The 15,655-nt window shown below is 31.9% G+C and overlaps 1 protein-coding gene across 12 annotated transcripts in view; it reads left to right on the top strand.

Moving 5' to 3' along the window:
- Window positions 1–15,655, top strand: part of ROBO2 (roundabout guidance receptor 2) — a 1,761,697-nt gene that overhangs the window by 19,620 nt on the left and 1,726,422 nt on the right. For all 12 annotated transcript variants that reach the window (XM_045584073.1, XM_045584072.1, XM_036444354.2 and 9 more), the window contains exon 2: window positions 6,110–6,231. In XM_045584073.1, coding sequence (XP_045440029.1) covers window positions 6,123–6,231 — 109 coding nt within the window. In that variant the 5' untranslated portion in view covers window positions 6,110–6,122. The remainder of the gene's footprint in view (window positions 1–6,109; window positions 6,232–15,655) is intronic.

Here is a 15,655-nt window from a genome sequence, read left to right as displayed (position 1 = left end):
TTTCAACCTCTAAATTTTATCCTGTTGAAAAATAAGTAAAATAAACAAGTCTAAATATATTTATGCATTATATCTGTGTATATTTTATACCTGTTGTAATTTTAATGTGTATATTATGGGACTTTGACCATCACTGTTGAATGCCAGGGAGAGTTTAGATTGAGATAGATTCTACCTATGAGAATTTTCTTACATGAAAAAAACCCTTCTAAAAATGACTATGTAACACTTTGTCCAAGGACAATGTTATAGTGAGGTTCCAATATATATCTTAATGAAAGTTATTAGTGAATGTAAGTCATGTGATGACTTCTAATGAAAATTTCCCATTTAAAAAAATCAATGTTGATAACTGGAACTCGAGAGCTGTAATGGGCTCTGCTATGTTTTCTGGCGTAGCTTGTGTTCCTATAATATGCTGAGGAGAGGAATTGATGCCCTGTGAGCTGTGGTCACTTCCTGATCCCATTTGATCATTTGGTCTTTAGTTTTAAAAGGGTGATCAGAGAGGTTGCTGCATAATGGAGTTGAGCAAAAGGAGAATCGGCGTGGAGGCTCCTTGGCAAAGCCCACTTCTCACTGGAGAAACACTTCAATAGAGAAATTTATCCAAAAGAAAGCAAGGAAATTTTGTTCCAGAAAAAAATATTTTTAAAAGAAGTTGCTTTCAGAACTTAATACTATAATAGAAGCTGACTAGAACTACTCAATGGATCACAATGGGCTAGCAAGTTTAAAGGTATTACTTATCTGGATTCAGAAATGAATTTTATTTAAGAGCTAACTTTATTCAATCAGATAACCAGGCTGGTTGGTTGGGTCTGGTGGCTGAGGAGGAAAAAAATATGTAGAAGATCCTCATGAGAAGTGGAACTATTGGAAGAGGACAGAAGAATGTTTGAAGTTGGCTGCAATATAGCCAACAAATGGCCTGTAGCAGAAGTGACTCTGGTACCTGAAAATTTTCATTTGGATTGATGGTAGGTTTTGGCAACCAGAACTGTTAATTTCAGGATTGTTCTTCTTAGTTGTGAAGCATCCCTGAGATGTAAATCACCTGCAGATGTGAAGCATCCCTGAGTCCAGGTGTTATTACTATGGGCTCCTCCTGTCAGGGCAATATCTTAGAGATTGATTGTGGAATTGTGGTACTTCATGACACCATCTCATAGTGCTATTGCTCCAAAATCCTTGCATAACCAAACTAATTTTGCTATTATGCTTGACAAATTATAATACACTAAACAATGTTAAAGTCTATTTTCTTTTATTTGGTGCCATTCAAATTAAAAGAGTGGATGAATACATTGAGTCAAGTTGTTCATATATAGTCATTATCAACATGAAGTCCTTGGTCTACTCTGCTCAATGAATAACAAATCAATTTTATGGGCAGAAAAGCACAATGGACTCAACTATTCATGTTTTAGAACTTATCTCAGACTTGTAAAAGTACATAAAATAAAACAAGTATCTCTCATTTTCTTTTGCTAATATGCATAAAAGGAGTGTTAGAAATATTTATAGAGTCCATGGCATCTCTTTGTGTTCTGGATAAACTGGCTTTTAACTTTACAATTATTTTGTTTTCTCTTTCCTACATTTTTAATTGATTGGTTTTACCAATTAACCATAGTTATTGATTAATATAAGAATTTAATAAACAGTTATATTTTCATATTTATAGAATGTCAGGAAGAGCATATAGATAATCTGTCATAGAAACTTGCCATTTATGAAATATTAGTTTTCTATAACATCAGATCAGAGAGTGGAAGGTTACATTTTCTTTGGTTATGATACTATTGAAATACATCTGTTTTTTAGTAAAATATGTATTGGAACCAATGATTTCTATGCTAATCCTTTCCTGAAGTGTATTTCAAAGTTTTTCAAATACTGTCTCCATTCTCTATAGAATAACCAAAATAAAAAAAGAAAGGAAGAAAGAAAGAAAAGAAAAGAAAGAAAGAAAGAAAGGAAGAAAGAAAGAAAGAAAGAGACATTTAAAATTGGTACTTTGTGTAGGTTAACAGAAGCTCAGAAAACAGTAAATGAAAAATATTCAAAAGAAATTCATTGAAGGGTTTTTAAAATGTGAATTTTGACATTTTTGGTACCAAATAAAAATGTTTATACAGTGATTAGGAGGGGATAAAGATCTATCCATTAGTGGTTAAAAGAGTGTGCGCTAACAAAGGAGCCCACTCTATGGGAGAACATATTTGCCAAAAATACATTTCATAAGGGGTTAATATTCCAACTATATAAGAAATTCATACAACTTAACAAAAGGAAGACAAGAAATCCAATTTAAAAATGGGCAAAGGACCTAAGAAGACAGTTCTCCTAATGGAACTTACAGAAGGCCAAGAAACATATACAGGAATGCTCAAAGTCACTTATCATCAGAGAGATGCAAATTAAAACAATAATGAAGCATCACCTCACACCTGTCAAAATGGGTATCAACAAATCCACAAAGGACAAGTGCTGGCAAGGATGTGGAGAAAAGGGAACCTTTTATGCTGCTGGTAGAAATGCAGACTAATGCTGCTATGGAAAACAGTATGGAATTTCCTAAAAAAAAAATCTAAAAATAGAACTCCCATTTGACCCAGTGATCCCAATTCTATGAATATATCCTAAGAAATACAAAACACTAATCAGAAAAAAATATATATACATCACCATGCAACTCAATTTATAATAACTAAGATCTGGAAACAGCTTAAGTTCCCATCAGTAGATGAGTGGATAAAAAATTTGTGGTACATTTAAACTATGGAATACTATGCAGCTGTAAAAATGAAGGCCCTCTTAACCTTTGAGAGCATGGAGGAACCTGGAGAACATTATGTTAAGCAAAATAAGCCAGTCAAAGAAAGATAAGAGTCACATGATCTCACTTATATGTGGAATCTAAAGAACAACCAAACTGATAAACATAACAGATACAGAGACATAGAAGCATGAGACAGATTGTCGAATCAGAGTGAAGGTGGGGATGGGTAGGAAGAGATTAACCAAATAACTTATATGCATACTAGAAGCCCAATGCATGAAATACGAGCAAGGGTAGGCCTCCCTTGGCCTGGTGATATCCGCTTCTGCCACTACACCCCCCCCCCCCCCCAGTTCCCCGGAGCCCCTCAATCTCCCTACAGAGGGTGGTCTGGGCCTCCCTCTTTGGGGTGATCAAGAGTTGCCCCCAATTGACTGCCCCCCAGCTGGTGACCTTGTCCCCTCCCCCATTGACTGCCCTGCAAAGGAAGGCCCAGGCCACCCTCTGCAGGGCGATGGTGGTGCAATGGTGGGCCCCCCAACCAATCCCATCACACCCACCTTAGCTAGCCTGGTGCCAGTGGGTGTCAGCGTGGTAGTCCGGATGGTTGTTCTGCTGTTCAGCCATTTGGTCAATTTTTATAATATCTTTTATTATTATAGATATGCATAACCCATGTACACAGACACAGACAATAGTGTGGTGTAGGCCTGGGGCATGGGGTGGATGTGGGCTAGAAGGGATAAATGAGGGAAAAGGGGGACATCTGTAATACTTAAAACAATTTTTTAAATTGCTTGAGATGACATTGGTCAACATGAACATATAGGTTTCAGGTGGGGTTTCTATGTTACAAGGTCTGTATATTGCATTGTGTGCCCACCACCAAAGTCAAATCTTCTCCTGCCACCTTATATTAGGACCTGCATCATCCCCTTTCAACAAAAAAGATAAATAAAAAAAAGCACACACACACACACACACACACACACACATACATAGATGCATACTACTAGAGTGAGTCTTTGGCAACAATTTCTTGACCTGTTTCCTGATCTCTAAACAAATAATTAGATATCACCATTACTCTTTTGTAATGTTACTCATCTTATTCTTTAACATAAAATTATTAGTATTAGTAATGTGTGGTGGGAAGGACTAAAATTTTCCCAGGATAACCCAAGTTACTTTGGAAAGAGTTTATGCTTTTAGGGATTAATTGTGACAATACAAATGCCATACATTTTAATGATTTTCAATTTGAAGATATTTATTTGGGATTAATGCACCAAGTTCTATATCAAAGCTAACTTTTCCCTTTTTGCTGCATCTTTTTTTGGGGGGATGATTACTTAACTGTAGTTGAAAGATGTAGGACTAATTCCTACTTAGTGTTTACTTCTGTGGAGCGTAGGCTCTGAAGTCATTATGTTTTGGCTTAAGTCATGAAAATGGTACCAACTAATCATATGACTTGGGAATTGTGTAGCTTTTCTGTGCACAATTCTGTTTTCTCAGCTGTGAAATGGTGATTTTGAAAATCCTCAGTTTATAGGATTTCTGTGAGATTTAAATGGGGTAAGAGATATAAGGTATTTAACATAGTACAATGACCTTGAATATAGTAAGTTTTAAAGAAATATTTATTAGTACCAAGACTATAATTATCATTGTTGTTGTCATCATCATTTTTTGTTATACATTGGTTTGAAAATTATCATTGCAATCTTCTTGATGTGTTTGCTCATTTAAAATGAGGAAGATAAATTGGATGGCCCTTAAATTTCCCTTAATCTCAGATACTATATATCTGAAATTACATAATGCAAAATGAACAATTAAATCCTCTTCTATTGATATAAAAGAAAAGGAGAAGGAGAAATTCTGGGTGCTGAAATTTCTTTCCAAGTATACTAGAATTATGATTATGTAGTATTTTTTAATACAGGGTTTATTGTGGAAATTATTAAATTTACTTTCTATAAATTGTCAACTGTGGGTAAGTTGGAATTTGAAGATTTTTCATGATAACTGTTTAAATTGTAGTCTTGCAATTTCTTAATTTAGGTCATGGTGTTTATCATTCTTATGCATTATTATGTTGTATTACACATTTATGCACATATAAAATGTACAGTTTTAACTATTTTACTTGTAAAAATATGGTATAATATATACCATAATATAATATTATTAAATTTAATATAAATTAAATATAAAATTATTAAATTTACTCTCCATAAATTGTCAACTGTGGGTAAGTTGGAATTTGAAGATTTTTCATGATAACTATTTAAATAGTAGTCTTGCAATTTCCTAATTTAGGTCATGGTGTTTATCATTCTTATGCATTATTATGTTGTATTACACATTTATGCACATATAAAATGTACAGTTTTAACTATTTACTTGTAAAAATATGGTATAATATTATATACCATAATATAATATGGTATAATAATCCTGCAACTTGCTACTTTTACTTAACATTTTTTATATATGTATTTATAAAAAGGTAGGTGCAAACATGTATTTATATAAATATTTTATATATGTATTTATATAAATACTTAACATGTATTTATCTTAACTACAATATATCATTCAACTGTTACATTCCTTTGGTGGACATTTATGAATTTTTATTTATTATTAAAAATAGTGTCAAAATGAATTTTCAGGTATACCTCATCATATGAGATATCATATTTTATCATGAGAGTATTTATGGTTCATTACATACATCTGGAATTATAACTACAAATGTTTTATGGTTTCTAAGATTAATTTTGCTTTCAATTTTAAGTACACAAGATTAGTTTTGTGTATGTGATAAATCTTTTATGCAGATAAAGTTACTAATATAACTAAAATACAATTTAATTAAAAACTAGAAAATAATTTATGAAATACTTATGCTATTAATATATTTGCATATGTTCATAGAGATGGCATGGTGTTTTTAATGCATCAATTTACCTAAAATAACAAGTTACAAATAGTGTCCATGTTTTGTTTAACTGACCTCTGATAGGTATTTTGGAAGTAGTTTTTAAGCATTTGTAAACTTAATGTTGTATTTGGAAACCAATATTGAAAAATATCATTCAGGTGAATGTTTAGAATGCAAGGCTAAGATGAATGAGATTTTACATTAGTCATCATTGTGGCAATCCCAAAGAGAGGCATGATTTTTCTTTTAACCAGGATAATTTGTATCTTGTAATCAGGATAATCTATCAATAATATACACAGTGCATATTAGATATGGGGTTTGCATTATAATACATTTCATTAAGATTGTAATTTATTATTTTCATGCAGAGTTTAAAATGCAATGGTCAGGAGACAAGAAAGTGTAACTAGAAGAATGTGGCCATGGACTTCGGAACTACTGATGCTAATTGTGATCCTTTGGAGTCCTCAGGGGAATGGACAAGGCCAAGGTAGGTGCAAGCATGCTTTCAAATTCTAAGAGCTGGATTGTGAGTTTTACTTTATTTTGAAATTAGGTGCACCTTTGGTTTGATGTTTGAAGTGATTTGTGGTAACCTTTCCTCCAGGTGTTTGTTAAAGTGTACTATAAAGCTTTTAAATCAGTTCAACTGAGCTAGAATCAGGTGTGAGCTGGTATATCAGATTTAGAAAGACTACTTCAAAATTAGCTTTGCTCTGTTGTGGTAGATACCATATGTATAGATATGTTTGTATGTGTAGTAAACTACTAATTAAAGAACAAGCACCTATTAATTAAAGGTTTTATATATTTTAAGAAAAGTGTTTAGATCTACATTTTTTTCTTTAATGACTTTTATGTTTTAAAGATTTTAATTTCAAGAACATGTTCCTTAAATGGTGTGATTTTCTTCAGAAATTAAGTGAAAATTTTGATATTCTTCATTGCCCTGCCAAGACTATTTGGAGGAAATTAATGATAGAACAGAGCTGCAAGGCTGTGGTGTCCTGAGATGTCCTTTGCAGAGTAGAAAGGGACCATATATTTTGTAATAGGATTTTCAATATACTGATTTGATCAATAGCTGTATGAAGTGATTTATGCCAAAGCTAGTGTCTATGAAGTATGTTTTTTATAAGCATTGTTTTTCTTTTTTTGGAAGTGTGTTGCCTTCTCATATTCAAATTGTAATTTGATATTTTATATGATAAAAGGAAGACATGACCCTTATGATTTTTTTTGAAGGAGAATACATTTTGACATTGTTTTTGCATTTATCAAGCCTTGAAATCTGTGAGCAGGAAAGACATAAAGGGAGGCATATTACTTTAGATAAATTGCAAGTGGATAGCATTGTTACATAATCATGATAAAGTTGAGCTTTTACTAGTCCTTTGGTTTTCAATATATCTAATAAACTGTGTATATTTGAGAGAGTTTGTTAACTTTTCAATATTGTTTACAAAGAACATTATTTGCTTGCCATATTTAACTTTGTTCAAAGAATTTTTGAAATGAAACATGAAGATGTTTCTAAAACTGAAAATGTATGTTTCTGTTTGTATGTGAATAGACATATATGCACATATTAAGATAATAATCAATTTTAATGATGAACTAGGCTTTGGTTTCTAAAGTTTTTTTTTCACACCATTAAGAATTTACATTAATATCTATTTGGTCTCATTTTGCTTTCCTTTCTGATAAAAAATAATGTAAGAAAATCATATTTAATAGATATATGTTTTTCACCAAAGATCTAAAACAAGAATCTGCAGACAGCAGCAACTCCACCTTTCTGTTGGCTGAGAGAGTTGTTTATTCCTCCGACAATGTGTCGGATCACTGAAAGGCAGTGGGACAACTGTTTCGGCAATACTGGTCCAACAGTACACTTGGTATTGCACAAGAATGCCAGACTTTTTCTGTGGTCATCATTTCTAGGGATTGTGGTTTGTTCTCAAAGGACAATAATAGCTGTTATGAACTTGAAGAAAATAAGTATCGTTATCTCTTATTTGACTAAATCCTTTATTCTTTCCTCAATATTGATTGCTTGAGTATTCTTCCCTTTGACAGTAATCATCACTTATAAAAAAACTAATAAAAAATTATGGCCTGAAATCAATTCCAAGCTTAACTATAGTGAAACTTCTAATGATAAATGCAAACAATTTAGTTTCTTTAAAAAAGAATAACTCAAAATACCAATGATTTAAGGACAAAATAATTTCATAGAAAAATGATAGACTGTGTTAATATTATGATTGAGAGAATGTTGCTTCCTGTATGGTCTCTAGGTCAAATAAAGCAGATTTCTTAAGCATGGTAAGAAAATCTTATCATTTCAAATACAATGTAAGCTACCCATTATTATTTAGATCAATAAGGTTCATTAAAACATTAATGTTCTTTATTCACTTCTGATATCCAATGAAGCAGAATTTTAATATAAAAGCTTTAAAATTAAAACTTTATATTACTGCCTATCTATTAAAATAAAAATCTCATAATACTTTATTATTGGTAACAAAATAATTCATTAAAACCTATAGATACTGTTTTCTCTATATTAAGTTTACAACTTTATTTTAAACTTTGACTGTTGGGACCTCCAGCATCCATAGTTGTAATTACATATCAATAAGTAATGATTCTTGTAGCAAATATGCATGAAAAAAATGAAAAACTTATTTTCACATAAATTAAAATTTTTTAGGTATGTTAGCAAAGTTGTTTTATATTTTCTATAAAAGTGCTCTGTATTTATTATGATTATTATGATTATTTGTACATCATTGGGAAATCTGGATGGTATTTCCCATAAAATCCATGTTAGAAATGGTCATTAAGTTGTAAGGGCAGAGGAAAAAAATCTACTTATTCTTGAAGGTACATAAAAATTCATACTCAGTATTAATTCAACTGTGTGCCTCCATCACTTATAAAAATGTTCCCGAAAATTCATTCTTAGTTCTAAATAAGAATGTTGGCTGATAGTCCTTTGGGGGTGTCATAATCAAATAAGCCTAGAAAGAACAATGGGTTGGACTCAGGTAGATGTCTCTTGTCAATGTTTTTATGTCCGTCAGCAAGAACACTGCTTAAGGACATCTGTTTCCCTGACATCTGACTTTCGCACTGTTAGATATTCATCCTTACAGTAACATTTCCTGACTTGGATTCTGCCAGTTTCTATGCTACTTAGGCTGTTTGCACATTAGAAACTGCTTGATAAGTGAAAACAAAGCTAATCTTTAAGATAAAGTAGAATATACATGATTTTTTTTAAAAAGAAAGTATGCCTACCATGCAAATAAAACAAGTAACATAAATGTTCGGATTTATTTTTTCTTTAAAGTAACTCTCACAAGATAGATGTAAAGGTATACATACATTTCTGAATACTGACTTAGACATTGACTTTGGAGCTAAACTAGATACAAATGAACTAACTAAAAGGCGTGATTTGTAACACAGCCATGAGAATGTTGGCAGGAACAAGGGTTAAGAGAGGCACAGAAGAGCCCACTGGGGTGCTAGAGAGTGCAGGTAGCAGTCATTTATCCAGAACTGAGAGATTATTTCCAAACTCCACAATTTCATTTCTTTATTTTCACAATATGTTGAAGTAATAATATGAGATATGTATTAAGATGAAAGTATAATTTAAAACATTTAAGAAAAAGATATGCATGACTGTAAAGGCAGTATGAGAAAGTTTTGGATTTATGTGAATGATTGTTAAAAATAAAGAAGCTGATTTTTTACTTCTAAAAAGCAAACAAGCCTTAATAAATTAAATAAAAATAAAAGACTATTCTAAGAGGGGGAAAAACAAACAAACCATTCAGAAATATTGTTAGGAATTCTTAAAAATATATTTCTATCATAATGGTTTTTATTAAAAGAGGGCTATTTTTTTCTGCTATAAAATAAAGGTGTTAATTTTCTGTAACAGACAAATGGAATGAGTATGTCAGTCTGTTTTCAAAAACAAGTTTGTCAAAGCATTCAGATTACCAACTGAAACTATTACCATAGTTTACTGAGTTTTGTAACTAATTTATAGCATGAGTATAGTAATATTTGGAATATGTTATGACAAATACATAATTTTAATCAACTTGGCTTTCATGATTTACATGCCAAGATGAAATTCCAAAGAGCAACCCTGATGCTTTTGTAAGAAAATATGAAATTCTGAAGAAGCAAGCTATATCACTATGTAGCAAACTTAAATACTGAGGACAAATCAATTTATCTTCCCTTTCTATGACTAGACTTTGGGCCACATATTAAACATTACAAATTAAAACCTGATAATATCTGCAATTATAATATTCAGTTCCATGATTTTCCTTGTGAAATTATATTTTAGTTAAGGGACAAAATTTTGGAAAAAATATATCACTTAGCTGTCCTATTTTGCAAATTCTTCAATTATATTATTTTGGAATCATATTTAATTATACTAATCCAAGAAATTGTTTCTTACATTTAATTCTCCAGATAGTTTTGAGAAAACCTAAGGAAGGTTGGGTGGATGGAAAGAGAGAGAGAGATTGATTTCTTTCTCTTTCTCCCTCAAAATCTTTTCCCATTGTGTGCCACAGCTATTATTTTTGTTTCTCTTTTTTTTCTCTTTCATTTAAGAAATTTAAGGGATTCTATAATTCTCTCAGTAAATGAAGATGGTATCTAACTTTGAGTTAAAAGTTTATAGCTACAGTTACTCAATTATATCTCAAACAATGCTATGTATATATTTAATATCATAGTATCACTACTGGTGAGGAATGTTCACCTTGAAGGACCTTAATGTCATCTAAAGTTTATGTTTTTTATTTTGTTTGGGTAAATTACTTTCATCTTGTAATTGAATATTGTTTTAAGAGAGGTGAGCTCAGACATTTGGCAGTGAATATTGAATGATTATTTGTGTATCCCACGAGACCTGCCCTTAAAATACCATCAAGCTAAGTAATGGTAAAATTGAATTCTGCTGTACAGCAGAAGTCTTAATGTTTCTAGCATTCTTCTTCAAATGTAAAACAAAATTCCATCATGATAGAAAAGAATATATATATATATATGAATATACATGTGTATCTATATATAAATACATAAGATGGGGTTATTTTAGTCTGTGGTGGAATTACGTTACTTATGTCCAGTTTTAGTTTTTGTTTTAAGCTTCTTAAAATATGAACGCTACTATCCAATACTTAAAACCTCCATAGGTACCTAACCCAACAACATTTAAAGTCTTAACAATAATTTCTAACAGTTGTTTTTTTCCTACAACGAAGTCAGCTACTAGAAATTGATGCGATGTACCATTTCTATAGCTTCAAAGGTTCATATTATAAGAACTCCAGTGGATTTATTTTAAAGACAATAATTTATCTTCAAAACTTGGATTCTTGTGAAAACTATCTCTGACTCCCTCCCTTCGCCCGGCCCCACGCAACATCTGAGTTTGTATTCCTAAAGAAGTCACTGGGAGTGCTTTTATGTATTGTGCAGTGTGCATCAAAGCCCATGAAGTAAGAGAGGTGACACCATAAATGTTGAGCAGTTAAGACAGTTTGGAGTGCTTTATTAAATTTTTTTTTTCACAAAAAGGACTTCCTTTTCATAATTTACATAATGCTTAATGAAATCATTTTATAGTGTTTGCTGTTTAGTGGTTTAAACTGTCTTCTCGATCATCAGACTTATTGGCATTGAAAAAAAGGCATCTTTAGAATATTCTATTTTTATAGGGAAAACATGGCAAATGATACCTCTTTTTACTGATGTTATACTTCAGCTCCCAATTTTTAAGTGGCATTCATTCACAATATTTTAAAAGGTACTATTACCATGCAATGTAATAAAGTGTGTTTTACTTCCCATTTAATTTATTCTTTAAGATAAATCTCATTTTAGAAGTTTCTCTTTCCCTTAAAAATTAAGTTTATTTAGAAAAAAATATTTTAAGCACCGTTCCAAGTGACTTTATAACATTTTTAGTTGAGCTTTAATGTTCTGTTTTCACATATTTAGAGACTGTGGGTCAGTGTTTGTTTTATATTTAAAATTTATATGAAGAGTTTTGTTGTGTTTGGAATTTGTTATGTCAATTGACTTGAAGAATAGGTAAATTTGCTAGACATTATCTCCTGTGTGATATGTTAGCCTCATCTTTCTCCCCAGCCACAAATACAGGGGGGAAAAAATAAGTTAAATTTGGAATGAAGAGACCCTACATAGCTAGAGATAGAAAGAAGAACAGAGATGGCAAATACGGGGGGTGGGGGGAGAAGTGTCATAAACTAGGATATTCTAACATATGATAATATTAATAAAACATAATTTAAATTCTTAAAAATGAATCTGTATAAGAAGTTTTTAGTAGAAGTTTACCCCTCCACCCCCTGCCACACACACACAGACATAAAATGGAAAGAGGCTAAGGAAGGTGCTCATCATCCTTTATAGGCAACTTAACTCTATGCACACTGAATCTAGACTTTTGAATTGAGTGATTCAAAGTAACCTCATATGTTAGACTGGGTATTTCCCTTTTCGGTAGAAATTACTGCTTATTCTTAATTCTCTTTGTTTTTTTTGTACCTGTTCAACCAGCAGTACTATATCTATCTCAACATAAAGACATACATCGGAATCACTTCTCTGTCACTTTTTTGGTTTCCTTTAAAAAGCTCATGAAATTCAAAGTTGTCAACTTACATTCTAAGAGATTTAAAAAGATTAACCTTTTTATTGTAAGGGCTGTACACATGTTCACAAGCTAGATATTGTCTTAAGGGACATGTGACTGATCATCTGCAACTTCGCTTTTTGAAATTATCATGTATCTTATCTGAAAGCTTTTTCTCAAAAATTAGGAAGCACTGACCTAGAACTTTATCAAAGCCTAAACTATTTGAGGATTTTATAGTTGATTATCTGTGATGCAATAATTGGGATGCATTTTTTTCTGATGACGATTTATAAACTGATTTTTCTTGAAGTAACTTCTGATGCTCATTTGTAAGATCTTCTTTTCTCTCTTTTCTCCATCTGGCTATATTCATTCTGTCCTTTAACTCAGATACCACCTACTATGTCTCTGCTGACTCCACTTATTATTTTGATATTACATCTTATAGTTTACAAAAGTCCCTGTAAACAATCTTATCTATAATTCTCAGTATACACTGTAATCATTTGTGTCTTACTATTTATAAGCTCCTTGATGGTTTAGACTTCAGAGAAATCTACTTAACAAAAGTTTATAAAGTATTTATTTTGGGCCAGGAACCATTTTGGACACTAATGATAGAGGTAAAAATAAAATAAAATAAAATACAAAAGTCTTGTCATTATAGAGCTTACATTTTAATTCATGGGGTCATGTGATAGATAGTGAGCATACACATGTAAAATATGCCAAGTTAAATGATGGAAATAATGCTGTGATGAGGATCAGAGAATTCTGAGAGGTTAATTTTTAAAAATTATAGTGACCATAATTTTAAAAATTAAATTTATTGGGATGACATTGGTTAATAAGATTATATAGGTTTGAAATATTCATTTTTCTGGTACATGATCTGTATATTGCATTGGGTACTCATCCTGAGAGAATAATTTTTAATTAGATAGTCTGGAAAGACCTCACAGGGAAGATGACAATTGAGAGTCCAAGAAGGTTAGGTCCTGAATAACAGGGATTTGGTAAAAGAACATTACCTGCAAGGGTACAGCAGGTAAGTAAATTATGAGCAGAATTATCTGGTGTTTTTGTAGAAACAGCAAAGAAACTATTGTGACCAAGCAAAGCATATATGGTGGGGAGAACTTAAAGATCCAAGAGTAATAGGTAGGGAGGAAGGGATGGAGATTATGTAGTTTTAATAGCTATTATAATAACTTTGGCTTTAGTTGGAATGGAATGGGAAGCTATTGGAGGATATTGAGATTTATTTCTGGTAACTCGTTTTGAGTTTTCAGCTTATACAATGATCACTACTTAGGAATCAATACTTTTGCTTTATTACTCTTGCAATCAGCCACAAACTACTCTATTAAACAACTGTTAAATTCTATTTAAATTGATTAAATAAGGTTTTTATCTCTTTTTTTCTACTACTGAATATTTCTTTTTTAATTAATTTGAAAGCTTTTAAAATAGTGATCCAATGGAAATTTAGCATAACTTATTCTTCATCAGTTTTAGGTACTTAATTGTAGATGCTAATTAGAAAGGTCATTTGTTATGTTGGGAGATGTTGATAAAATTGCTTTTGAAGTACTTTCATGTCAACTGATACCGTATTAAGTTGTGTTTCTGGAAGCCAACTGTAGACAGTGGTAATGTGTTAATAGCTCTAAGTGCATCTCTTCTATCACCACCGTCAAGGATTTTTAAAAAAATATATTTTATTGATTCTTTACAGAGAAGAAGGGAAAGGGATAGAGAGTTAGAAATATTGATCAGCTGCCTCTTATACACCCCTTACTGGGGATGTGTCCCAAACAAGGTATATGCCCTTGACCAGAATTGAACCTGGACCCTTCAGTCTGCAGGCTGATGGTCTATCCACTCAGCCAAACTGGTCAGAGCAAGAATGTTTGAAAGTAGGAAAACTTACTGGCATCAAAGTCTGGGAATCATGAATAACAGGAAATATTTTTGTTTTTTTTGTTTCCTGGTATAGTTGTCTTTCTGGAAGGGAAAATATCACCTTATACTGATCAAATACTAACTCTATTCTGTATTACTTCAAGCTTCTCCCTCCCTCTAACATAGGTGTTTTGTTTTTAGAGAAAATTAAGCTATCACAATATATTGAAAAAAAATTCTGTGGACACAAAATGACATACATTTTAAAATTGAAAATATAGCCAGGGGAGAGATATGAAGGGGAAAATATAGAGAGGGAAATAGTGTAAAAAATTATTTGCTAGAGGGGTGAAGGTTGAGAGGCTGGGGCAAAAAACATGAAGGGGTTAAAAATTACAAATTTGTAGTCACAAAATAGTTACAAGATTGTAAAGTACAACATAAGAAATATAGTCAATAATATTGTATTAACTGTATATGGTGCCAGGTGTATACTTGAAATATTGGAGGACCGCTTCGTAAATATATGATTGTCTAACCACTGTACTACTATATGTACACCTGAAACTTATACAAAATAATATTAAATGTAAACTGTAATTGAAAAATAAAATTTAAAAAAAGGATTAGCATATGCATAGTAGTCAACAAGGAACTCAAAGATAGTTATAGAGTGCCTGCTATATGCGAGGCACTGGGGTTTTAGCGATGAAGAAGACAGAGACGCAGGTGTTTATAATGTAGTAAGGAGAGAAGAAGTAATTGATGCACAAATATATAACCAGATCAGTGCTATGAAGGGCTATCATGTGTCCCACCATGAAGAAGATTAGGTGCGATAATGTGGTTGAGTATAACTAGCAAGTGGCAAGGCACTGATCCAGCCATAGGGAAGTCAGGGAACTCTCTCTGAGGAGGTAATGTTTCAGTTGAGATTGGAATGAAAAGAAAGAGGTCGGTACTTTGAAGATTCGGTATGTATGAATTGAAAGAAGATAAAATATAAAGGTTTTTAAATAGAAATAAGCTTGATATTTTCTTGGGAACAAGACTGGTTTGTCTGCAATGCAGGAAAGGCACAGGAGCTACATGAGGAGAGGGGTTTGCAGGGGACAGATTAGTTATGATTTTGAAAGCAATGTTTAGATAAATAAAAACCATCAAAAGGTTTAAGATAGAGATAGAATATATGATTTACTATTATGCAGTTCCTCCTATTTTCAGTATAGAGTTTGTACTATTAGGGAGAGGTATAACAGTAGATGAAGAAGATCCAGATTCAAATGATTATTGCGCC

Source organism: Pipistrellus kuhlii, unplaced genomic scaffold (assembly GCF_014108245.1).
Source record: "Pipistrellus kuhlii isolate mPipKuh1 unplaced genomic scaffold, mPipKuh1.p scaffold_m20_p_2, whole genome shotgun sequence".
Lineage (NCBI taxonomy): Eukaryota > Metazoa > Chordata > Mammalia > Chiroptera > Vespertilionidae > Pipistrellus > Pipistrellus kuhlii.
The sequence above is the reverse complement of the archived record's forward strand: the minus strand, read 5'-3'. Positions and strand labels throughout refer to the sequence as shown.